The 27,768-nt window shown below is 39.0% G+C and overlaps 1 protein-coding gene across 1 annotated transcript in view; it reads right to left on the bottom strand.

Annotated features, from left to right (window-relative positions):
* Positions 1-27,768, bottom strand: part of RB1 (retinoblastoma 1) — an 85,393-nt gene continuing 57,625 nt past the window's right edge. Inside the window, exons 18-27 of the mRNA XM_009999080.1 lie at positions 6,525-6,643; positions 5,997-6,142; positions 5,165-5,310; positions 4,505-4,609; positions 3,528-3,641; positions 3,270-3,436; positions 2,286-2,316; positions 1,815-1,957; positions 1,305-1,354; positions 1-74 (exon numbers count right to left, since the gene is read on the bottom strand). Of these exons, the coding sequence (XP_009997382.1) occupies positions 1-74; positions 1,305-1,354; positions 1,815-1,957; positions 2,286-2,316; positions 3,270-3,436; positions 3,528-3,641; positions 4,505-4,609; positions 5,165-5,310; positions 5,997-6,142; positions 6,525-6,643 (1,095 nt within the window). The remainder of the gene's footprint in view (positions 75-1,304; positions 1,355-1,814; positions 1,958-2,285; positions 2,317-3,269; positions 3,437-3,527; positions 3,642-4,504; positions 4,610-5,164; positions 5,311-5,996; positions 6,143-6,524; positions 6,644-27,768) is intronic.

The following is a 27,768-nucleotide window of genomic DNA, read 5'->3' as shown; positions in this document are numbered from 1 at the left end:
TCACTTTTCTTCACTGGCTGAGGTATCATTTCCATCATTCAGCTTCTGCTTTTGCATTCTTGTTCGAGTAGATGCTAAAACAAAACAAAACAACAGAAAACAACAAAAACAAACAAAAAAAAAGACTTTAAATCCTTTCTCTTGGATGTGATTATTTATTGTAAAAATTTGTTATGACCCAAGGAACAGAAGTACACTATTCCAAATAAACCAACTCCCTAATTTTTAAAAGAAACGCCTAATTCTGAGATGCTTCAGCAACTCCTGCTCAAGGTCACACCTCTGAAGGAATTCAATGCCCCAGTTCACTCAGGCTTCATTGCCTCTGTGCCCTCCCTTGGTGTGTTTTCACCCTCAGGAGGGCAGATGGGCAGCACTGCGCAGGGATCTCCTGTCGCTGCCAGGCAGATGCTCCGGCTGAGCAGCGCCCACATCCACTGCCAGCCTGCCCAGCACAGGCCTTTCCCCCACAGTGACACACTAACACAACTGCACGTGAAGTTGTGTCCCTTCTTAACCTCCACAACATGTAAACATTGAAACATCTCCCCTATTCTAAAATAAACGAGAGGTGCCTTGGCCTACAAACACTTGCTAAGTCAGAATTCATAACGGGCAAATCTGCTCTGCTGCAGAGCTCAGATTCCACTAAAGAGAATGTCCAGTCACACCAAGCATGTTCCTTCTCAGGAGTGGAAAATACAAACTCCCCAAAATGTGGGAACTAGAATGTTTTGCTTTTCATGAGCTAGATTTGGATTTTATTTGAAAAACAGAAAAGTGATCCCACAAAATTTGAAAGAAACGCTGATCCGCGGTAGAAAAAAAAAAGCAGTCTCGGGCATTTTACTATAAAAGTGACATGCAAAACTGCACACACTTTTGCTATGTATATAATTTTCCTTTACTATACTGTAATCACCTAACTTGGTGTTCTGGTCAACAAAATGCTGCAATTACTACATATTTCTACCTGCAATCTCTCAACTGAGATCAAAGCCTTGGCAAATGTTTAATTCCACGTCAAGAATTCTAGTGTTTAGGAAGAATGTGTCATGCTCATTTTCTTATTCCCATGTCATATCACACCTAAGCTGCTGTGCCATTTAATATCCTAAAAAAGGCTTTTGAGGATTTCCATTTTATAATCTGCATTTTCAAGATTAATTGGAACAAGTACAAAACACTAAACAAGTCACTGAAATGACATCAGTGTTGAGCAATGTTTTTATCTGAGTGGCCACAAACTGTTTCATCCAAGGCACTCATGGCAGCACAGTTCACGAAAAAAAATAGATACTCACTCATCTCTGCAAGCTTTTGCTGGAACTTGGACTCCTGGGGTAGGTGTTTGCTGTAGACAGAAAGCATTTGATTAAGCAGAAATTAAAAAAAAAAACAAATCTAGCTTTTTATCCCAGTAAATGTAACTGTAAATCAAGGCTAGTTCATTTCAGTGCTAGTGCCTTCTCTTACAAAGATACCAACTCTTTTATTCACAAGGAAGAGTTGCTTGATTTCTCATACATCTAAAAAATCTGGAATGTTTTTTTTAAAGACTGACTAAAGATGACAGCAGAGGTTGGCACTCAGCAGGAACACTGGGATGCTGGGTGGACAGGCACTGAATAAATCCTTCCTTCTGACATCTAAGCATCTAATTAAGAAGTATTACGCTAGCATCTCTCATTTAACACATTTACCAAAGTTCACAAATTAACAGAAGTCAGGACGACAGGAAGAAGTGAGGATGGAAAGTCCCTGAGAACCGAATCTATGCAAGTTTACTGAAAAAGCCCAGATCAATCTCTCACCTTCCATCTGCTTCGTCTTGCCCTTCTATGTCGAAGCGCAGCCTCTTCAGCGGCTTCGGAGCAGCACTTCCCTCTGCGCTGCGCTTCAGCTGGCAGTCACTGCTGCACACCATCTGGTTGATTTTTTGAAACTTCTCAGAAGTCTGTAATGACAAGTTTAAGAATTGAAAACACTGAAACTTTCCAGATTATCCATTAAAAAGATCAGGTGTGCTAAAACTCCGCAGTTTCATCTTAAGTTTACTCTCGAGTTTTATCTTCATTCAAAGCAACTGAAATAAAATGCAGAACATTTTTAAAATAAAGTCTGGATATCTGAAAGGAGTTGTGTTTGTGCTCATAAATGCCATTAATACACTACAATTAAATGAGAGACACTCACTGGCCAGTTTCACAGGGGTCAGCAAGCTCTCCCATTCCTCCACAAGTTACATGCATTCAAAGCCAGACATTACAAATGTTAGAACTCACCCCAAATGATTCGCCAATCGACACCAAAATCCTGCCAAACAAAGAAGTGTTTCAGATTAAGCTATATTTAACATTAAGATTAAGCTATATTTAACACCAATTATATCCACTAATTTGCACAGCCTAGCATAAAGACAATAGCAAAGTCTCTTCCTCTCTCTGAGTTATCAGCACAAACCCCGGATGCATTTCACTGTGGTGAGACCCCTCATGTTTCCATCTGGGCCAGTGGCTGCTGAGCCAAACCAACCTGCACCACCCAGACAGAACAGAAACTCTGGCTTGAAATGATCAGATGCCCCCACAGTCTGTCCCTTATCAGCAGGCATACACTTCACCCAGATAATCATCCTTTCATTGTAACCTTTAGGTGTTTGTTAATCTAAATCCTGCAGGACTTCAAGCTGAAATACACAATAATATTTTAACCTTTGTACACAGTGGGCCAGGTACAATGTGACTCACTTGGTCCTCATTTGAAAAAGCCCACTGGGGACTTGCACATTTGCTGTCATCTTTGTCTGCTAAAGGTGGTGACCTGGTGACCAACAGTTCGAAATATCCTGCTCAGTCAAATACTCTGGACCCTTTTGTTCCAAAAAAGTATTTTCTCTTTCAACAAGCCTACAAAGCTCCTATCTGTTCTTCAGGAGTGTGATCCAGAATCAAAGCTAAGAACATTTAAGCAATTAGGTCAGAAAATACCTCTTGGATGTGAATATTAAACAACAAAAAAACCCCCAAAACACAAAAACAAAACAAAACCCACTCCAAATTCCTTGATCACACTTGACTAAACTGAAACAGAAAAGCACTCAAAGATGAATAAAGACTTCAAATACAGGACACAAATTTACTTTCCACCAGAAAAGATCAAGTAACCAGACTACTGACAAACTAGACTGTGCGGTTTTCTAATTTACTTCCACTAAAATCCCTCAAATACCTTCACTTTGGTCAAAGAAATCCCTGTGAACCACCCACCTGGACCTTGGAGTCATCTTTGTTGGTGACTGAAACCCATCGGAGAACTTGTACGGGCTGTTCAAGGGTGAGATGTAGATGTTGTTGCCAGCAGGGACACGCCGAGGAGAGTTGGAAAACTGGTAGGGGCTGCGAGGAATGTGTGGGATGGGGGACAGAGTGGGAGGCTGTAAAAATAAAAAAGCAATCATAAGGTTTTATTGTCTATATATTCCTATTCTATTAAATACTGCATGCTGAACACAAGGAACCACTTACCCTGTTGGAGGCATACTGTAAAATGTTTGTTTTCAGCTTCTGCATAAACACTAGGTTGTAGAAGACTATAATGGAGTCATACTGCTCTTCCCTGATAAGAACACGTTTGAAAGTCTACACAGGGTGAGAAAACCACAAACAGTAAACTAATAAATTTAAACAAAACAAAACAAAAAAGGGGTTACGATTGTACATTTGTGTTAGATATGAGCTAAAATGGCATCATCGCTACTATAACATCTTTCAAATTTAAGCTCCATCTGCTCTCACAGACACTGTCAAAAAAAGGCTTCACTACTGTGCATGCCTTGCAAGGCTAAAAAAGTAACTACTGACCTGATGTGGATAAAATAGTTTCCTAGGCTTGGAGACAAAAATCTGGAGTTTAACCATGACACACAAATACACTATGAGAAATGCTGCTTCTGAAAGGATGCCTGCAGCTCAAGTAATTTTTTGATTGTTTGTTTGATTTTCTATTGATTTAATTATCCTTTTGTGCAAAAAAATCAGTACACTAAGGCCCTTACAAATAAAATTCTTAATATTAGAATTAAGCCTGCAACTTTAATACATACAGACCTGTTTGATTTATAACTATATTTCTACAAAAGTTTCTAAAGAAAGTTATCTGCTTGTCTTCTGCTCAATGGAAGTGAAGTAACTTTTAGAAGAACTTGGGTTACTTTTGAAAATCCAATTAGCAGGACATCTGAATCTTTCGTAAAGTCTCTAAATGCAATCGTTGGCCATTATTTAGCATATTTAAGTAAGAAAGAATTAATGGAATCTGCTTTCTGAGAAGAGTTATCAAACTATTTGTGAGAGACATATTTGTGAGAGTCTTAGAGCCAGCTTTCTCCTCCACAAAATGGAGATGCACTGAAGCAGTTTTCCTTTTGGTTTTGTTTTACACAGAGAGAAACAACTAGTTTATAACATTTTAATGAAGGTATAACATTAAAGAATTTCCATACCTCTTGATTTGTGTTGGGAAGCTCCTTGTATGCCGAAACTATTGTTTTAAATCTGAGATCTATATTCTTTACTTTGCATATGCCATACATGCAACACATCATGATCTATTAAAGAAACAAGACAAGTCAACTGTAAATGTGGAAAATCAATTCAGCTTCTTCATTTCAAATTAAGAAACTAATTGATAAGCTTTCCATTATTCATTTTGCTCTGTAAACTAGGATGAAATTCAGCTTCGTAAGAATTTCCAGAATATAAGTCAGTTACTGTTCCCTGTATTTCTGTAGGACAACTAACTGGAGCTGATAATATCTTCTCAAATTTCTCAATAATTCACATGCTGCAATTTTAGAGTAGAATAACAAAACACTTACCAACCACACATGTTGTCTTCCCATAGAATATCAGTATTTTCTTATGCAAGTCATTAGAAAAGTTACCATGCCTTCATTATTTTGAAAATAGCAGTAAATGGTATTTGAAAGATCCCAAATAAGTAACTGCCAGTACTTTAAAAAACCTGACATGATAGACTTCACTCTAAATTAATTTCTCCTTCGAGTGATCGAGAGAGAAATAAATACCCAGATAATAATTTCTAATGACTAAAGAATGTATAAGGAACATGTTTTTTAGGAGAGTCTATTCTGCTTTTTTACCTGGTCCAAGTGCCTGTCTCTCATAAGTTCATACTCATTTTGCAGTGTGTGCTGGAAGAGGGTCCAGATCAAGGGTTCCAGGGCAGGATGATCAGAGAGAAGCCGAGAGAAGAGGGTACGGAGTCGAAGATAGGCCAGTATGTACACTTGAGAGAGAAGAAAAATAAAATGAAATGGCAATACCAGGGGAATTCAAGATAAAAAAAGCATGATGGAAGATGGACAGCAATTGATCATTCACTGTCTCCCACTGCAAGAACCACAAGCCACCAAGCGAAGGTAGTAGAAGCCAGGTTCAAAATACAAATGGAAAAGATTCTTCATGCAACAGGCAATGGACAGACAGAAATCCAAACCAAACCATGCTGCACACGTACATCTGCGAGTCGACTCAAAAGGAGTCTGAACAAGCATTTGGAACACAAAACTATTGATAGTTACTGAGTGGACACATTGCAAAAGGCTCAGGAAAACCCCAGAGCTGAACATCAAAGCTCGGGAAAACATTTAAAGGAAAGTGGCACTGCACATGTTTGCCCAATTCTTAAGCTTCCCACGGCATCTATTTATTGCCACTGTTGCAAAAAGGATGCTATGATAGATCTACAGTCAGTAGATAAGTTCTCAGTTTGAACTTGTGGTGTGTGGGGTGCCTGTGTTCACCTGCTGGCACTGTTTTACTGTTCCTCCCAGAGGCAGCTGAGGCTTTGTTTGCACAGTGTTTGCTACAGATTCTCTCATAATCTTTTAAAAAATGTTGAGCTCCGAAACTCAAAAAGGATAAATAACATGGGATAACTTTGCAATTTTTGCACATAAAGAAGCAACAAACCTTTTTTGTAGAACAGAGAGAGGGAGGTAGATTTCTGTGGTTTCTGTGTTGGGGGAGTCTGTGTTGGCTGAGCATCTGGAGTGGAAGTAGCACTTGGCGAAGGGCCAGATGCTTTCTTCTTAGGAGATCTCACAGGAGAAAGATACCTGGAGATTCAACATATATTAAGCACTTAACATCACAAGATAAAGGAACATTTTTATATGAATAATACTTCCAGGAACTCTTCCCTCTCCCCCCTTAGAAGAATTCAATTGCTAATGTAATCTGTTATTCCCATATCAGGAATTAAAAATTCATATTATTGTTTAAATACCTGATCAAGGGACTTACTTATTCCTAGGCAAGTAAGACAACCATTTGACTTAGCTAAATTTACATGTTTGAGAAGCAGCAGCAAATTCAACAGTTCAACATAGCCAAAGTACCAAGCCTAACAAGTAGGAAAAGAGAGTACAAGTAGATGTAAATGTTAAGGGCAATATTAACTTCACATTTTACTAGACCTAAGGCCCAAGTGTCACTTACAGGTCTGCTGCAGTGTGGTTGTGCTGGAGAGGCAGATTGAGGGTGGAAGTGGGCTCAGGCTGATCAGTCTGGCCTTCTCGCTCCTTTGACAGCTTGATAAGATCAAACACAGGTGACCCCTAGAGAAACGACAGGTACATTTTACTGAGAACAGACAAACACACTGGCTGGATTTTGTTCCTTCTTCTCTAGATACAACCCCCAAAATATGGTCCTAAACAGAAAATGAATACTGCAAAATCTTCAGAACACTCATATCTTGCCAGATAAATCTTAACTATTTAACTGACTATTTTTAACTATTAAATACACCAGACACTTGTTCTGTTTCACTAGCAGCCCACTGGACATATATATGTACTTGCTATTACATGGCCATTCCTGAAAAGAGCAGCAAATACAAAAAATATACAAAAGGTCATATTTCCAAAAGAAGCCAAGTAAAACAAAGGACCCATTGGCAACTGAAAGTTACTGCTGTACCTAGAAACAATCCACACCTGCTACAAAATCTACCCAGTATTTTACATATTATATTACACAAAGCACAGTCATAACTCATCTAACTGCACTGGGGATTATTTTGATCTCTGCAGTGTCATATTCCAGTGCCACTCCTAGTAAGAGTTACAATCACTCTGGATTAATTCTTTGTTCTCATGCCCAAAAACAAAAACCAAAAAATGTTCACTCCAGGTCAGTTTAGGCAAGGCAGCTGGAGTGAGTCTGAAGCTACTATGAGTGTGAGGTAGGACAGTGATGCAGGGAGGATGTAAGTGGAATGGAGAATGTTCTGGCTGAAGCAAAACTGGTACTACTGCTGATGTTAGTAATAAACAGCAGCCTTGCAAAACCAAAATCTCAGGCTTTTGCTGCTTGTGTGTTACTTACAGAGTAGTGTTATGCTGAGAAAGCAAGACTGCAGGGGAAAATATTTTGGTACCATATTTATAATTAATTTTGAAAGCATAAAGTTGTTGGCTTCTGGTTTTTCATTGCCTTTAAGCAGGAGCCATCCTTCAGCACAATGCTGCCTTCCAGCAGTCCAGCATCAGAGCTCCAGAAGCAACAGAATAACATTTGATTGGCGAGTATCTGCCTCCTCAGGGGGAAAGGAGTGTCCAGGAGCAAAGCGGGCAAAACAACACATTCAGCATTTTCCTCCAAATGTTCTCCCAAAAAACAGCAGTAAAATGAATCAGCTCAACATTGTACACAGAATCATAGAATCGTTTGGGTTGGAAGGGACCTTAAAGATCAAACCTCCAGCCCCCCTGCATGGGCAGGGACACCTCCCACTAGACCAGGTTACTCAAAGCCTCATCCAACCTGGCCTTGAACACTTCCAAAGAGGGAGCTTCCACAACCTCCCCTGCCATATTAAAATATGATGGTACAGGTGACAAATCTGCAGCTACAATAACAAACAGGAGATCAGCATGCATTTAAAGCAAGCTGCATCCCCAGATAAGACAGTAAGAAAAGGTCTAGTAAAACTAGATTTACTAGAATTAAAACTAGCATTAAGACTTTCTACATTTAGCCTTATTTCTAAAAAAAAAAAACCCACACTTTTCTTCTGAAGTGCATTAACTAAAACTTCACAGCAAGAAGATGAGACTGACTTGAGATTTACAATTTCCCACATTGTGTAATTGTTTAATTATTGTTTTGGCAACACTAGAGCTGTTCCACCCATAAAGGAAGAACACCAGTTACTGACTCATAACTGCATCATTATTTCTCCATCACTTCTCAACCAGATCAGGTCTTGGGCTGGTTTGCATCATCTTTCTTTCCCTGTGTGTTAAGGAGTGCAGACACTTATCACTTGTTTCGTTCAGTGCTGCCTTTGCTGGAAATGCAGAGATACAAGATCTCCATTTCTCATTCCTCTGACCACTTCACCTCTTCCTTTTTATTATTCCCACCAGTGTTCCACTATGCTCTGAAGAATCCAAGTTTCTTTCCCAGAGCAGTCACTATTTTATTACTGAAACATCTCTTAATTCCTTGACCAAGAATGAACCCTGCTTCATGCATTTCACATTTTAGGTATTAATGACTGGGAAAGTACTGTTTTTAATGAAGCACCAGGAAAAGAGATTGATAAACTGCAATGAGAGATCAAGAAACAAGCAAAAGTTACATCTGAGACCAGCAGCAGCTCTGGGTCCTCCCTCAACCCATCTCCAATTTTCACTACACAGAGTGTGATTTAATTTGATAAGGTGATGGGACACAGCAGCTTGCTACCTATGGAAGGAACCTGCCTGCTTTTGCAGCATTTCCACTTGCCAGCCTTGACAATCAGTCCACCTCCACATGAGTCAGTCTGATGCACTAAACAAGCAGAAAGTTAACAGAAAATTCACAAGCAGATTTAAGTCAGCTCTGCAGAGAATCACAAGCAGAGCCAGAACAAGCATTAAGAAAAGCCAGGGCAGCACCACCACAGAGGTTGGGAGCAAAACAGGAAAGAGTAGAAAACTGGCAGTACAAGATGTCCACATTTACTGACAACAATCAGTTCAGTTAGTTGACTGGCATGCAGAACTTGGCCCTACAGGAATGTATGAAACCGACTGCTGCTTTCCATCAGTTCGATGAACTCCAGTTAGCAAGAGCATATTCTTTGTGTAGAAATATCTACTTACAGTGACTGACTAGCAAGACACAGCAAGTCCAACACATCTTTTTTGGCTTTCACAAAAGCTACTTGACACTGTGGTTGAAAATGTGTCGAGATCACTGGGGTGCTGTCACCCAGCTGGCTTCCAGCAGCGCAGACCAGGCAGCAGCAGCAAGGCAGGATGTGAGATAGCACCAACTCAACACATACCCTCGGGCAAACCCCGCTTGAGTCACCTCACTCTGCCCTGACTGCAGAAACTTTGTGAGCCCTGTGGTTGCACAAGGCAGGAAAAGGTTATTTTACCTTCAGACCTGGTGAAATCTAAGGTGAGCATGCTACTGATGACAGTTTCCACCTTACAGCTGAGAGGACTTCAGATGAAGACCCTGTGCTCTTTCCCCAGGAGCCCCTTCCCACTCTGGCTGCTGGCATTCCCAGTGCACGGCCACACTGCTGCAGGGAAGCAGGTGATACCCTGAGGAGACAGGTGCCTCACAAAAACCCAAGTATGCCATAATGTAGAAACTTGCAGAGATGGGTCTTCTCAAATGCCTCTACTCCCCACACTGCAAAATTAATGGGTTTAATTACAACTTCGCCCCCTTTCTTTATGTTTAAACATGAAAAAGCCTTCTAGTTAGTGAATCTGAAGTGCAGTCTGCACCTTACAGGGAGTTTTCAAGCATGTCAGGGCAAACAATTGAGCTTTAGTCCCTCTACGTGGTATCCAACAATCTACCTCTTGCTCAAATGAGCAAAACATGATGTCATTAACCAATTACCAGTCCTCTAATAACAGTCACAGAAGAACTTTAACCCCTGGGTCCAGCTTTATCAAACAGGAATGTTTATCAGTAACTTGTCTCCAAAGTGACATTATTCACACTATCTTTTAACAAATTTTATATTGGCTTTTAAAGCTTTTAAGCAGCACTTCAGGTCAACAGGTCACCTCCAAGGCATTCCTCTCACAGGGAAGGAATGCTGCAGTTCTTACTTTATTTTAATGCTCTGTAGCTGATTATTACTGTTACTAGATGAATAAATAATAAGTAAATTTTACTTGTTGAGTGAAATGCATCTTTTCATTTGAGACATCCCTGTGATGGCTAGAGAGGCCCCATTTTATTAGTGAAAAAAGGAAAGAAAGTAATTAAGGCCTAAAATTTCTCAGGGTCAAACAGACACTGGGATCAGAATGGAGAACAAGACTGAAATTCAATTCAGTCTCCTTTCACACCACTCAGGGCTAACTGTAACTCTTCAACACCAAACTTGGTGAATGAAGCAGGGTTTCATTAAGTGAGCCTCTGCAAGATGCTGCCCTGCAGGAACACCTGCATCACAAGCATCTGCAGTGGTTTTTCCTACTCCAAAAGCTCCTTTTACAGACAAAACAGGCAGAACTTCTTGTTGGCTAATCTTGATTTGGCTATGGTGAAACAGGACACACAGGTGCTTCCCAGCGTCCTGATCTTTCCTTCCATCAGCTCTGTCCCAACAACATGTTTAACTGTACTTTGGTTTCCATATAAAGATTAAATGACAGACCTAACTCCTTATATATGAGGAGCATGGGCCCTGGGGTTTGGGTGTACTCCACTGACTACAGAGGAAGTAGCTTTACTCTCAGCAGTGCTAATTAGCACTTTGCAGTATTTTTTATACTGTTTTTGTCTTTTGTTTTCTACTGCTTTTTATTATTTTACTTATTTCCTAATAGATTTCGAGGTGTTTTTTTTTCATTTGTCCAAAACAAACGCTAATGCAGTGGCTAGCACTGAACTATGTGTATACCTTACTGCCAAGCTCCCTTGGGGTTATTTTTGTTTGGGTTTTTTTTGTTGGTTTTTTTTATTTATTATTATTTTAAAATAATCAACACCACCTCAAATTATTGAATCAGTCACTACAATACATAAACTTAAGAAATGTTCTTCTTCCTGGTATGCTAAAAGGTGGCTGTGATTTTGCCAGTCAAAACAAAGCTGATTTAGAATTGACAGCTTTGGAATGAAAGTGCAAGGACTGGATCAGCATGAACTATATTTCCACCCCTCTTTTCCATAACAGAATTGCACACCCAGGAAGTTGACTTTTGCTTGCAATTGTAATTTCAGTAGCTTCACGTGACAATTAGTATTCAGAATTCTGATATAATTTAGGCCTCCCCAAAAAAAAAAAAAAAAAACACCTCACAGTCTAAATTTACATAGTATTTACAATAAAAAAACCAGTAAGATTAAGGACCACATTTTAATTTCAGGTATATGAGTTGTGTTATATAAATTATGTTCCTATTAGGGCTTGTTCTTACAAAATGTATAAAGAAGACATTAACAACTGTAGTGTTAATGATTTGATTGATATTAGAACTCTGACAGACGTGCTTTTAACTCCTTTCAGCCAATGTATGTTTAATACAACGGCTATTTCTACTATACTGATCTCCAGCATTTAAGATCCAGTAACACTTTCATCAGGGTTTGTGAGGATCTCCTTTTATCTAAATGTGTAGTATGCAGAAGGAAAAAATAACAGCAGAAAAGAAACAGTGACTGTTGCTTAGTTCTGCTCATTTGAGAACAATAGTTTGATGGGCTTTTCCTCCTCACACAAGGGGCTTAGAAAGTCAGAAACCACAGAGGAAGTGACAAGCACACACTGATATACATACAAATCATGAAAACTTTGGTTATTTGAAGTCCTTGATGCAAAGCACAGGAGCAGCTGACCTGAAAGCTGGTGCCCTAGCCTCAAGCTTGTTTAGAATTTTCAAGTTCAGTTCTCATGTGTTCCAGTTTCTTTTAAAATTAAAAAATAATAACAATAATAATATGTAGATAGAGATACAGCACCAGAAAATGAGTAACTGCTTCTGGTCTGGCATGTAGGACCCACTGTGGAAATGTGGAACCAATTTAGGCAGTCTCCAGATAGTTATTAATATGAAATCAAGCATCTCGAATGGGAGAATCTGAGACTTTTTATAAAAAGCTATTTGAAGGTAAAGTGAAAAAGGAGCCTAATCTTTCCAGTCACAGAAGGAACGCCAGGCCACCATAGCCTGGGTATGCATCTTAAACCTGTGTTGCTTTAAATGATGCTTCAAATCCATTCTCCTTGCAGTTTTGCAATCTAGTCTTCCTCTAAAGTACCTGGAGCGACCTGGCAAATCTTGGTAGAATTCAGACATTATCTCAGAATACCACAATTTTCAACCCTTCCTTGCCAAAAACTGCTGTTCACCAACTTGTTTTATATTAACCAATTCTCTGTGTTTTACAGGGTCTCTCAGCAAAAGTCCCTGAGACCACCTCACTGCAGGATGCAAGAGCATCATCAAGATATGAAAATAGTTATCAAACTTCTAGAAGGCCCACCACACACCTGTCTTCCCTAGAAATTATGAGAAGGTGTGGGGAGAGATGAAAAAAACCCTCAAAAAGCCTATCATATCACAGCAGGACAAACAACTGACAGGCACAATGAGATATTCGGGGTGACAGCTGCTTTGAAAAATAGCAAAGTCAAGCTAAATTAAAAAATGAAACAAATGTAAAGACAAGCCAGGAATTCCAGGAACTTCAATTTTTGTTCTCCAGTTTTTAAATTTTAACCATAAAGATGACAGACCTGTGTTCAGATAGTGACTAATACTATTGGTATGTGCAAAAATATTACACGTTGATGATAACGCTCTGAAAACAGGGAAACTACTGACACAGCTATTGCTTTGTAGCTCTGCAAAGCAACCACCAGCTAAATATTGAAGAGGAAAAGAACCATGGTCATCATGACTTCTCCTATTTGCCAGGCCTGTGAGGCTAACTTTTAAAAAAATTGCTTTCAAAGGAGCTTTGAAAGACAGTCTACAAGCAGAACTACAGTTTTATTAAATGATCTTGTTTAAACTACTCAGGATGACCCTGGGAAAACTGCTACTATGCAGCTTGCAGTAGGCTCTTGCATCACTTTCTTCAGCAGTTTTTCTGCTCAAGACTCATAAGAAAGTCTCACCGAGTAACTCTGAAGTTAATATTCAGCACTTTAAAGCCTTAACTACACAAATATTCTAAGTCAGTACAAGCCAGCAGTCCACTAAAAGACACAGACCTAAACTTCTCCATCAACCTGCTTCCTCCCTCCCTCCTCCCCACCATCCTCAACCCCTGCTGTGTCAGCAGAGCTGGAGATTTGGTCCAGGGAACTATGGTTTTGTTGTTCCTTATAGAATCACAGACTCATTAAAGTTGGAAAAGACCTTCAAGATCATCATGTCCAACTGTCAGCCCTACAACCCCTAACCACTAAATCATCTCCTAAAACACCACGTCTACCTGTTTTTTGAACACCTCCAGGGATAGTGCCTTCCTTATATCCCATCTGAACCTCCCCTGGTGCAACTTAAGCACTTTCTTCAGAGGAACTTTTGGGTCACAAAATAACTATCTCAGTAAAGAGCACTTATTTATGTTATTTCTACGGTTAACGATCAAACATAATTGTCACAGTAATAATCACACTTTCTAGCAGTTTCATTTCTAATTGACTTACATAGTCCTGGTTCCCAGAACAATTAAGAGCAGTTCCAGGAATTGTTTTTCCAAGTACAAGAAGAGACATGACAATGAAGCGCCTCTTTGAGACCGTCGGTTAAAGCCAGTAATTCAGTTTCAAGTCTCGAGTTCTTTTCCAGTTTCTCATGAGCTCAACTAATTTAGGTACAATGTACCACCAACAATTCTCTTAATCCAGCTAGAAGTGGTAAGTGTGCTGGGAAACTCTACAGACAGCAGCTTTAGAAAGAGCAAGACAGTATCTTTCAAGAAATATAAACTGAACAAAAAAGAATACAACAGACTGCAGAGGATGTGGATGAGCATGTACAGAAAGACTAACTCTCTAGAAAAAGTAGTATTAGCTAGAGAATGGTACATGTCCTGAAAGCACTAAGAGCAGCCTGCTCTATGATACTTAAAAGGAAAAAGGAATATAAGTACCTTGCAATGTACTTTGTATAATCTAAAAGAGAAAAACAGGACAAAGAAATTGGAGTTCCAAAAACAATATGCCATGTTTCATAAAAAATATGGCAACACAAGCATGAAAACTGCTTCTTGCAATGGATTTATCAACCGCTTTTTGAAAATACTTCCATCTGAAGAAAATCACACGACAAAGACAGAAAGAGCTGAAGTTGTAACAAAATTATCAATACAACATCATTTTGGGTGTAAACCCATCCCCTAAGAAGAGTTTTGATCTCAATTTGAGCCAATACTTCTGTGACTACTGTTACAGAATATCTCAAGCTCAGTTACCTCACTCTGTAACTATAGTATTTGCTCAAGGCAGACAAAACCTGGCAGCCCCTGTGTTATGCTTACCTCTCAAAGCAGAAGCATATGCAGAGCTTCCGAGCACTCTGCTGACAGAATTTAACAAGATATCTCCCAATTAAGCATTTCTGCCTTACAAACAATTACTTAACAATCAGACAAAATAAATTAAAAAAAAAGAAGGTACAGAGTAGTGCATTGGAAATATGTTTAACAAGAGAAGGTTTTTTTAACGTCTTGGTCTATTATTTAAGTCTTCACTAAAAATACATTCTTCCCAATCTGAAAAAAGAAAAAAATTCATTGTGTTTTGATGGTGTGATACAGAACAGTATCAAAATAATTGAAAACACCCCAAACTTTTCAATACCTTGTCTGAACAGATCTGAAACAAAAACTTAGAAGACACTGGTGTCTGTATTTGTTGCCGTCACACCCACTCCATACTTACTTTTTCGTAACTTTACAAAATACTTTAGTATTTTTTAATAAGTGTTTTTCCTACTATTTTATCTCAAAAATTTTCAGCTAGTTCTGAGGCAGATACTATGGTGTTTTCTACTAAAAATAGTTCTGATCTCCTTACTGCCCTGGACTTTTTTCTGGTTATCACTTCACTCCCTGCTCCCACCCCTCCTCTCTTCAGGGCAGTTTCACTGATCTACAGCATTAGCTGGCTTCCTTAAGTACAAACTGTAAACTCATATAACCATACCAGAAACAATTCTAAAATAGGTTATGTCAGCATTAGCTTTCCATAGCTCTGAAATGGAAAAATGTAACTAATACTGTCAAACGTTAGTATCCCTCAGTAAGTGTTGGGGTCAGATGTGCCTGATGTGGTGTATCCATGGAGTTACTCTAGGATCCTAAAAAACATTAAAGAAACCTTAATACAATGCAATACATCTGCTTTATTTTTTTTTTCCAACACCTAAAGATATAGCTGAGCTAGTGAAGAAGGGCAAAAACACTGAAAAGGGGGAAAAAAAAAAATAAAAAATTTAAGATCTAAGAGAGTGCACCTCTGTGGTAAATGACAGCTACAGCTGTGTTCACTCGGACCTCAGCAGCATCTCCAAGAAGCTCAAGCTAACACTTCCCCAAATTAGGCCAGTATTTTCAGAAAATAATATAAGTTATGATATTCAGTGCCTTTCCTCATGGCCACACACAAAAATCTCTTTTGAAACTGATCATTAAAGATGAGCTCAGGCTTTGGAAAACCATGCAGGAAGGCAAAACATTCACCCCCTTAGATATTTAGAGCAAAATGATGCAGGAAATTACTGATTTATAGCAGTTTTAGAAAAATTTGCTTCCAGTTTAGAGCATAAGGTCAAACCTAAGTGCTTTTCTATGTAAATACAATGGCCTAATATACAATGTCTGACTACTGGATTTCATACAGGATAACTGCTGGTCTCTATTTCATATAAAATGAGCTACTTTAATTCACATTGCCATTCTGAGAGATAGTAGAAAGAATGGATGCAAATAATGTCAGGCTGTCACTCTGAATTATCTGACTAACAAATAACTTGTAGAAAGCTGCAATATAGCCAAGTGACAGCACATGAACATTTTTGTTGTCAACTCAACCTTCTCATTTTTAGTTTCCTTCAAGCTTTTTCAAAGTTAGACCAAGCTATTTTTTTCCTTAGCTCTTTGTATTACATAAACTACAAATGTAGAACTTAAAGTAAGTGATTTTAGAGAAAACATGGCTTTGGACAAAATTGCTTGAGTGCTGAAGTAGAAAAGCAAGTTCGATTTTGCTGATACCTAGGGAACTACAGACATTTGTGTTTAAAACTCAGAGCACTTCTATCTGGATGACTTCACAGGGATCTAAAAAGGCAACATTGATCTTCTTCAAGTTTTGAAATCAACAGTCACAAAAAAAAAAAACTCATGGTGTTTTGTTTTTGCCTTTTTTTAAGTACCACATACCAGATAACCTACTTCACATTTGAATAGCACTGATGGAAAAACTTCCCCCCCCCTTTGGGAAGGCCTTTTGCTACACATACATGGAGTGAAGGATCCATACTCAGCATCCAGTTTTCCCATCTGCAGCCCCTCTGCCCTGCCATTTTGGAAACCTGAAGCCAGAAATGGGTTTAGAGGCTCCTTGCAAGACCCATGAAGGCAACCAGCTGCCCTAGAAGAACGACCTTGCAAAAGTCATGCTGGCTGAGAAGCACACACCCATCTGGGGACTTAAATGACCCCAGAGCTGAGACACACATGTGAGTCTTGAGTCTTCATAAACACACTGAGGAAGCCAATCCTCCTTGTGCTCAGATACTCCTCCTGAGTGTAGGGAGTAAACATGTTTATAAAAATCAAGAAAGTTGCATGCTGTCTTCTGTCTCCTTCCTCTAGGCAACACTTGCTCCTTTACCACATATCTTTCGGTTGTATTTCTACTGGCATAAAATAAAAAACTGCAAGACATAGAGGAAAGAATGTGTGTGACTCTCCCTGAACTCATAAATCAGTGACATTAGGCAATACATGAAGAGCAGCTATCAGCAAAGCAGTAAAATCACTTAGTTGACAAGGTATGTTAAATGACCAAATTATCAAAACCTGTTTCCCTTGATCTCATTACATTAAAAATATCATGTTGTTTCCACAAGAAAAAGGTAAAAACCTTCAGTAATAAAGTGCTTTTGCATTCAAGTTCTCTGAATTTTTATTGTGAGAAACTCTCAGTCATTTTTAAAGAGAGCAAAAACAAAGTTTCAATGTTTCTGACGAAACCACTGCATTTTACATCCTATTTTGAGAAAAATGAAGTCTTTTGCTCCTAGTTTTGCTTCCTTAAATTTAAGGAAAACAAAATTAGCTTCTCAAGCTTTATTTATTTATTTTTAGTTCAGTTGGTCTTCTTGGTAAAAATTTCACTGAAATGTATTCCTACATTTTGCCTGTATGTTTTCCAACAAAAAGCATTTCAAACTCTTTCTGCTAGTCCTACAATCAAGTTGTGGTACCTCCTTTAGCAATTTCAAAATAGAAGTTCACTGATCAGTGTTTTAAAAGGCATCATACTAACTTTAACAATTGATCATGCCATGAACTAACACAAGAAATACAAATGGTTAAGGTAATATTTGTAAGCAGAAGTAGGACCTCTGTGGTATTTCCTAAATAACAGGTACCTAATCCACTTGCTCTTAACAATCAACTCTATCAACCAGCGTTTTCTTTTTCTCTTTCAAAGATGATGTAACTGATAACTACTGAAACTTAGAGCTAAGACCTTCAATACTCCTGCTTCTACCTCAGATTTGAAGGATTTGCATAGCCAAAGTTTTTCCATCTATACCACTGAGCCACTAAACCACCACAGATAGCAACTGTGCAAGCAAACTTGAGCAGGGGGTGCGCACGACAGGGTATGCTGCACACCACTCCCTGGATCTCACCACACCATCACCACTGGAAGTAGCTGGAGGAGCCAAATTGGTCGACTCACTGGGCACTGCAGGGGCAAGTTTCTGTTCTCAGTGTACTGCCTTTTTCTGAGGCTAAACACCTTGTTTCAGAGGACGCACACTTAGAGGAAAGGATAAGAAATCCCTCATAATGAAAGCACCTGCCCAAAGCACAACAAGTGGCTTCCAGCCTCCCCTCTCCTGAGAGGATCAAACAGGTGTCTGCCAGACAAACACCCTGCCTCTTCCAGGAAGATTAACAACACAGATTCAAGTGAATAAGGTTCATTTGTGACAGCTGTTCTTTCAACCAACCTTCAGACCTTAGAAGCTTAGCTCATTGAAAAATGGCTTTTCCTTTTCCTATGTACACTGTATCCTGTGCATTTGAGAGCCTCACTCCATTCCTTCCAGGATTTCAGCAGAAAATTCTAAAATACCATCAGAGAAGCATGTCCTTTGTCCCTTCTCCAATGTTTTGGCCTTCTCTTCCTTACCTTCTAGGTGATAGCTGACTGCCACACTGCAAATACAACTGCTAGACATCGTCAACAATGTAAGAAATAAGTTCATAAAGTACAGAATATTGTTGATAAATCTTCAGGACATGGGCTGAAAGGAAAGAGTAGCTGGGGGGGAAAGTCAGCTGAAGTACTTGTAATAGCTGTTTACCAGTAGTAGTGATATGCTAAATAATCACTTAAGTGATCTTAAGATGCAGAATGCAAAGAGGTTATTTGCTGACTTGCACATTCAGAAAGTAATCGTTCTTCACATTAATCAAGTCCAAGTTCTGCTTTTTGGCAGCAGTTCTCCCCTAACAAGCATTTTCTTGTCAGTATTTATCTATACTAATTAGCTTACCAGCTTGAACAACTCTTATGAAACTTTTTTACCCCCTAACTTCTTACATTCCACTTCTGTGAAGGAATCCAAATTAATACCATAGAGTGATGTTGCTTTTTTTTTTAGCTACGCAAATACACATAAATTTTATTGCATGACTATGGTAAATTCGTTCAATAGCTTCATAATGTTGTCGTTCATAAAAATAAGATTAGGAATGTGACTGCAGGCTTTATGCTGTCTCTGACAAGTAGAAGTTAAAATCCTCTCGTGCAAAGTCAGAGGCCTCCATTCAGCCAAAACTGCAAGAGGCTGCAAGCAACTGCAAGTAATTTGGCATGAAAGTGAAATACATCCTCCAGAGCAACTGGATAAACACCAGTAATCCTGACATGGAGCCAGCCTACCTCCATCCAGGTCAGAGAATACATGTTGGGCAAAAACTTAGACTAAAGATCTGAAAACTTAAAAACCTTAGAACGAAAAAAACTACAAATGTCATTCTACAAGTTCTGTTCTCCTGGCCTATTTCATCCTGAAAGTCTGGAATAGCTTCCAAAACAATTAATGGAGCTTATTCCCTTTCCTTCCTATAATTTGTTGTATTTCCTTATCTTACCAGTTGCTGTTTTTAATATTTTTTTTTCATAAAATAGTAATGTTTTGTATTTGCAAAGTATTTTGAATAATAATAATTTTAGTCATGGAACATTTGATAAAATTCTGCCAACTCAAATTAAACTTTGAATTCTAACCCTATGGTTTAGAAAGCAGAATTTTTGTTAGGGAACACTGTTTAACTTATTTCCTGCATATAAAATGGAAGAGAAACATCAAATGCTGATGTTAAGTCAATCATATTTGCAGAATGATTGAATAAACACATTTTTTTAAAGGTAAAAAAAAATTGCAAACGAGAGTTCAGGGACTTGTATATTGTGCTCTGCTTAAGGCTTCTCTCTTCCTGTCTGACATTTTGGAAATCCATTAGAAATTCATCCTACCCATCCTATCCATTCAAACTGATGCTGCTACGATTGTTTACTAATCCTTTTTCCACTTTCCTCTGAACAATGTCCATGTCCACTTTTCAAGCTTTTCACCTCTATGATCCTTTAACTTTGCTTTCTACCCCATCCCTTTATCTGTAGATTAAAGCTGGAAAAGACTTGTTACCTAACCTCCCACTAGCCTACTGTAAGAGTAGCTACACTTAAGCATATATGTCATAATCACCCAACATCTAACACAGACTTATAATGTATGATGCCCTGATGCCTTTTCTCTAAGGAATACACTGCAGTGTACGTAAAGAAGTTTCCTGATGTAATCTATGAAATACCTTTGGGATGTATCTGGATACCTGGTATAAACTGCCAACACTCCATGTCCCTAAGAAAGATCTGTACAGTATATACTACATATGCTGCCAGACCTCTGAGCAATACTGTACTACACAGCAACACAGCAACAGAACCATTTTCAATCATCTGATATTAAACTACTCCAAAGATGCAATGGAATTAGTGATTTTGTTCTTCGTGCAAAGTAATTTCTCCCTTATAAGCAAAGTTATATAAAGGGGCTGAGGCTTAAAGCAGCAGTGCCTGACACACATACATGCACACTCTTAACAATAGAAAGGGAAGGATGTGAAATTGAGGCTACAGGGAGGGGTAATCAGCTGTGGCATTTCTTACCTGCTATTGCTACATGTATCAGAGAAAGGTGGGGGCCACCATTTTTAATATATCAGATAAAAAACGGACACGTTGATAATACCTTATTACAACTATTGCTTGCTCCCTCTGGTTATTCTCATAATCGCATTCTCAGAAAAACTTACTTTGCACATCAAAACATTTTAGAATGTAAGCAAAAACTGCTGCTGGGACTTTCCGTGAGCTACACAAAAAATTCAACTCAAGAGCCTTTATGCAAGTATTTATCAGTCATCTGATAAATAGTGGCCGAAAACACTGCTGTAACTACTCATATGTATTTAGAATGTAAACAATCCATCTGCATATTCCATTACATCCATTTACATAATTCCAGGTAGGCCTAATGTGTTCGTTAGGATTAAATGAACCTTTGAGATAATAAAGCTTCTTTCACCTTTAGACAATGCATATTTCTACTAGTGTTATTACATACATTATTTTTAAATGCACAGTATTTGGCTTTAAAAAATTAATTCTTTATTTTCAATTTGTTCCTCAATTATCACGCTCAACAGAAAACAAATAATGCAAGCCCTAAAACATAAACAGAAGATACATACAGTATTTTCTGAAATCATATATTCTAAAAAATATCTCCAGAACTTGTATTACAAACTCCAGGACTGTATTTATTCCATCACTGCACATGCAAGCTTTTCCCAAATCCCTGCTCCAAAGTAGTTTTATGCAAAATCAAAATGAAACAAGAATGTCAAAATAGTAGTACTTTTAAAGATTGTCCCATTTTCTCATTCTCTGAAGAAGTTTCCCTGTACATCAGAATATTTAAAAAGCTCCAAACAGACTTGTAAGAATTCTGAAGTATTGTGCTAAGGGGTACTGTAACGAATGAACACAGTTTTCCAGCCAGGAAAGCAACAGAATATACTTCTTTGCCTCTTAGTTGATTAAAAATTATTAACCCACAAGTGTCATTTTCCTTTCTGCCTATATCAGCTTTTACATAGTTTTTCTGGACTAAAAATATGTTCTCTGTATTCCACTTCTCTTAATAATAATTAGGTGTATAAAGGACAGTATGGGAAACATCAAGGAAGGCACTTCATAGTGGTTCAAAGAAACTGCTTAAACATGGACATACTACAAATACTGTGAAGAAGTGTTTCAGAACTAGAATTTGACTAAAAGTTACATTTCTTAAAGAATTATCAACATACTCACTGCACATATTTTTAAGAGCAAAGAACCAAAAAAATTCATTGTGCTCAAGTTATTTAGAGAGATTGCAACAACAAAACACCTTTGCTATATATATACATTTGGGTTTTAAAAGCTCTGTGAATCCAAGAGTAGAGGACAAAAAAAGGAAATTGTTTCCTCTTTCTGCAAGCAGGAGAGGAGTAGAGGTGTTTCCTATAAAGGAAATTGAAACAATTCTAAAGATAAAAGAGAAGCATTTCAAATACACAGGAATGAAGAACTCTCGTTTCATTCCGAGCTTTGTTTTCCTGTTTTAAGCAATTAAACACAGAGAAATTATTTTAACTTAGAAAACCTAACAGACTCACAGCCCAAATATTTTACTTTCTTTTTTTTTTTTCTTTTGATATTTGAAAGATTTTTGGCAGCTATGTATTAGAACATAGCTAGTAAAACAAAAACGAATCAGGAAAAGTGGTTCTAGGTCACTAAAACTTTCACTGGAAAATATTTGTAGTTTGCACATGTAGTTTCATTTGCATTAAGCTAACAAATTTCCTGATACAGAGGAGCCTTTAACTGCCTACACAACAGTCACACAGTATTAGTCTAGCTAGGTAAAAACAGTCTATTCATCATCTTATAATGCTCATTTTAAGACTTGCCTACTACACCGGAAAATTTTTAAGGGGGAAAAATTCAGTGTGCTAACTACTTCACACTGTCTGCATGAATGGACACCACCATTCCATTTTAGGAAGGCAATAAGCCACTCACCAGAAGCAGTCTTACAGCAACTCAGGAGTTTCTGAGCAGGTAGCTCCTAAAAGGAAGCCAAGAAGGTTGATGTTCCCAGCCCTGTTTTCTCTTTCCCCATAGACTTACAGACTTGAATTAAGTAGTCTTTTTATAGACCCTTTTGCTTAGCAACAACCTCATAAAAATACACAGAATTTTAATCTTTCTACATTTTTATTGCATTCACTAGCCACTGTAATTATCCCAATATTGTATTTAATAAAGGGTTCTCCATCAAAAAACTTCACAGAATCACAGAATCTTAGGGGTTGGAAGGGACCTTGAAAGATCATCTAGTCCAACCCCCACTGCCAGAGCAGGATCACCTAGAGCACATCACATAGGAACATGTCCAGGCGGGTTTTGAATGTCTCCAGCGAAGGAGACTTTACAACCTCTCTGGGCAGCCTGTTCCAGGGCTCTGTCACTCTCACAGGAAAGACGTTTTTTCTGATGTTCACATTGAACCTCCTGTGCTCCAGTTTGCAGCCATTGCCCCTTGTCCTATCACTGGACATCACTGAAAAAAGCCTGGCTCCATCCTCCTGACACTCACCCTTTACATATTTGTAATCATTGATGAGGTCACCCCTCAGTCTCCTCTTCTCCAAGCTAAAGAGAACCAGCTCCCTCAGCCTTTCCTCAGAAGGGAGATGTTCCACTCCCTTCATCATCTTCGTGGCTCTGCACTGGACTCTTTCAAGCAGTTCCCTGTCCTTCTTGAACTGAGGGGCCCAGAACTGGACACAATATTCCAGATGCAGCCTCACCAAGGCAGAACAGAGGGGAAGGAGAACCTTCCTTGACCTACTAACCACCCCCTTTCTAATACACCATGTTGACTGCTCTTAATGACCCACCCATCCTTGATATGCCTAGAGATAGTGGCAAGAATAAGTTGTTCCATCACCTTTCCAGGGATGGAGGTGAGGCTTACAGGTCTATAGTTACCCAGGTCATCCTTCTTGCCCTTCTTGTACACTGGAGTGACATTTGCTATCCTCCAGTCCTCAGGCACCTCTCCTGTTACCCATGACTTACTGAAGATGATGGAGAGTGGCCTAGCAATGACCTCTGCCAGTTCCCTCAGCACCCACGGGTGCATTCCATCTGGACCCATCAATTTATGGATGTCCACATTGCTTTACTGATCCCTAACCCAATCCTCATCTACCAAAGCAAATTCCTCCTTTATCTTGACTCCTTCTGGGGCTTTAGGGATCTGAGGCTCCTGGGGAGAGTCTGCAGCAGTAAAGACAGAGGCAAAGAAGGCATTCGGGACCTCTGCCTTCTTTATATCCTCTGTCACCAGGGCACCCACTTCATTCAACAGTGGTCCTATATTGCCTGTAGTGTTAGTTTTGTCAGCTATGTATTTGAAAAAGCCCTTTCTATTATCCTTGACCTGACTTGCAAGGTTAAGTTCCAAGGAGGCCTTAGCTTTCCTAATTGCCTCCCTACATTGTCTGACCAACTGTTTTTAACAATCAAGATGGCCTTACATCCCAGTGAGGAAGTGAAGAAGCTGTTACATGGAGGGAACCTAAAGCACAAAGTCATAGAAAACTTTGCCAGGACTAGAACAGAAAATCTGTGGCGCACACACTTCCTGGCTCCCAGCCCTGTGTCTCAACTGTAACAAATTCTTTCCTGTACACACACACACTGAAAGAGAAATTCTAGTAAACAGACAAAAAATGCTTTAGAAATCATCACCACCCATGAAAATGACTGGATAAATAATAAACAGCACTTAGGGCAAAGAAAACACTGTCCTGCCAGGGTCTGTCTCCATTGTAGCAGGTAGCACAAGTCCTCTTGCATAAGCCTGCTTCACCCAAGTGAGAAAAAAAGCCTGTACCATGGTACAGCTGTGCCTCTACAAGCAGCAACACTGGTTTTGTTCTAGAGTAATGGAGTTGCATGTGGTGCTGTGTGCATCCCTGACAACCTTCATTTAACAGTGCATACATTGGCTTTGGAAACACTGCAAGAATTTATTACAATGCTATTAATGTTGAAGTTGTGTTTTTTTCTTTAAAGTAAGAGCTTCTAGTAGTAGCATCAATACCAGACTAAATGCAGTACACGAGTCAAGTTCAAAATTCATTTCACCTTTCACTATAATTTGATGCCAGCACTGAAGACTAGTCTCAGACTCCACAGAAGCTGTTGGTGGCAGTGTCCTACAGCCATTCTACTAGCACACTGGTAGGGTTATAAGGACTTATTCTGTCCCCCTGTTCAACATTGGAATTGGTTTCAAATCCAAGATCACTCAATGGTGTAAAGAGTTCTAGATATCTAAACTCAGGCATCTAAACTCATATAAGCAGAGTTAAGTGGTAACAGACCAAAGAAGTGTATGGAATCTGTTCGCTGCTGAAGTGAGAGATGATTTCAAGCATCTCATCAGCTCTTAGCTTTAAGGAGCTCACACTCACTCTGCTTTCAATGCCTCTTCAAAACCCCCAGGAAGCCTGCTGATGGAAATGCAGTCTTTACTCATGTAGCATCAGCAAGAAATGACGGGTCCTAAGGTCCTAACTCATTCCCACCTCTGCTGCAGAAAGGCAGACAGACTTACACATGCATCTCCCTGCAATGGCAGCATTGTTTCCTTAAAAAAAAAACACAACCTCTCAGCACACAGGGCTGTCCCTACAGCTGCTTCCTCCTGGTTCCCACCTCCCCATCCCAAAGGAAAATTTACCCAATGTGCAGGAACAAAAGCAAGGTCATTAACACATCAATTCTTCCTCCATAACGACTGATAAACTTTATTTTTTTTAAGCATTGGGGCTTACTGAAGGCTCTTCCAAACCTGGCAGCAAAGAGTCCTGCAAGGCAACCCAAGGCCAGGAAAGCGTGCCATGAAGCTTCCTCCCGGCTGATGCTAGAGCCCAGAAGGGAGGCTGCTCTCAGCTCCCTCAGGTCACAGTGCACTAACACAAGTTTTTCAGCTCAGAGAAGCCTGCACAAATTACAGCACTGCTTGATCACGATCAGCCACATCTCATGTTAGAAAAGGGGTATACAATTCACTCTTGTCATTCGCACATTTACACTAAAATGAGTCAGACTGCCCGCTCAGTCATATCCCTCCTCACTGAAACCTGATACAAACTAAAAACTTGTCAACTTGGGGTTTTCAGATTTTATTCTGCAGGTGGAAAAACCCTGCAGCTGAATACTATTTCTGGATGCATAAAAATACAACTTAATTCTTCAACTAGTGTAAAGTGCATATACTGTTCTGCACCAAAAAGGTGCAGGTGCAAGAGCAAGTTCCAAAGACAACAAAAGCGTATACCCAAGCCCCAAAAATACAACCCATGGTCACAAAAGGAGCAACAACGTGGGCCACAGCAAGGCAGGTGCTCTGATAGATGAACTGAAGGCTGAGGATACACCATCACAATTGCTCTAATGTACATTTACTGTGCTAAAATGGACAGTGCCTCTGGTTAGACATCCCCACGCTGCCTCTGTGCACCCAAACCTTCACCCAAATAGAAAATCAAATACTAATGAATGAGACACACTCATTTCCATTAATTTCTCTCTCTAAATGTGAATTATTGCTTGGAGTTTTAATACGTGACATCAAATTTCTCTATTTCGGTGACTTTCATTCCAGTAACTGAGCCTGCCTCACAGTTTTCCTGTGCAAACAAAGTCAGAGCTCAGAGCTCCTATGGCCCGATGTGCAACTCAGGGACTCTGACAGGAAATCTTCCCTTTCACCCTGCAAGGCTTTCAAGAAAAGAAACAAAATGTAACCACATGTGGTGACATCTTTTGTGAACAAAGCCAGGTAAGGCAACTTTATTCTAAGGTACAATTTAAGGTGGACACACAAGAGACTCTGCCAAGACCAGATTTTCATTTCTTGCTGTCTTAAAAGTGGAAAATGCACTAAACTTCACAGTTAAGTATGGCTATCAAAAATAGTGAAAAAAGTTTCTTGTGGTTACACCCTGTTGAAGTGAAACTGCTTGATTTTACCTCAAAATCAAAGTGAAAGAACTTCACAGTGGAAACTCATCAAGAAAACTTGAAATAAAATATGTGAGACCCATTTTTGCATGTTTCTGAATTTTGTCTGGCATACTTTACATTAAGAAACTATGCCAAAACCCTGTGAAGTGCTATTATTTACTCTCCTTTGGAGCAGACTAGAAAGGTTTTGCCCAGAGCCTTGCTTAGGTACAACTGATTAAAATCTAGTTCAAAAGAACCATGCCACCCAGCCAGATATGAAGAGATTTGTTATTCTAAGACTTAGAAATAGACTGGTTTTGATGCCAGAAGTGAGTCTATCCAAGCTGTTGTTAAATAAATTACTCTGTCTAAAGTGAGATTTATCTCCTATCTGCCCCTACAGGCAGTAAGAGCTGCTTTTTTTTTATATTTACTTAACAATTTAATTAGTTACAACTTGTTTTTGCTTCATTAATCAGTGACTAATGGGAGTATTTTGTGCATGTGCAGTAACTGGACTCCTTTAAATTAGCAGAAACAATTGCATAGCACAGTATTTATTTTGGCATATTAATTCTGTGCTTGAAGAAAACGTTTTCTGTACCACAAGTTGTTTTTTTTTAAGTGAAGTATTTTTTTGTAAAAAGAACCATCTTTCTGATAATATAGCTTAAGATATCCAGCATCCACCAACACCATATCCAAAAAACCCTTAAACCCTGGATGTGTTTAAGGGTTGTTTGGATGTGGTGTTGGTGGACATGGTTTAGGGGAGAACTTTGTAGAGTAGGGATGATGGTTGGACTCAGTGATCCCAAGGGTCTTTTCCAACCTGAATAGTTTTGTGATTCTATTCTGATTCTATATGCTTTCCAATCTGGAACAAATTAAAAATTTAGCCTCCCACTGCAGCACATCACAGTCCTAGGAATATCCAAGAGCAATCCACAGGTTCACAATCTTTATGACTCTCACTAACTATTTGGTGAAATTATTTAATTACCTATCAATGTCACTTTGCCCCTCCTGAGGTCTATACTGGTGCATCATGGGAATCATGAGAGATCAGCAGATTTCTACTGATCAATGTCTTATCTATCACAAGCAAAGATATCAATCAAAAAATGTAACGTTACTTGTATCCTACATAAAACATAAAACCCCACAATTATCTCCAAAGAAAAACAGGCATTTTAAGGTGTGAGTTATTCAGACACCTAGAAGTCTCCTCGTAACTGAAAAAAAAGATTTTGCATGGCAGCTTTCAGAGTCCAGCCACACTGACAAAGGACCTTTGGGGCAGTAGGG

This window comes from Chaetura pelagica, unplaced genomic scaffold, assembly GCF_000747805.2.
Source record: "Chaetura pelagica isolate M959 unplaced genomic scaffold, ChaPel_1.0 scaffold226, whole genome shotgun sequence".
In the NCBI taxonomy this organism is placed as follows: Eukaryota; Metazoa; Chordata; class Aves; order Apodiformes; family Apodidae; genus Chaetura; species Chaetura pelagica.
The sequence above is the reverse complement of the archived record's forward strand: the minus strand, read 5'-3'. Positions and strand labels throughout refer to the sequence as shown.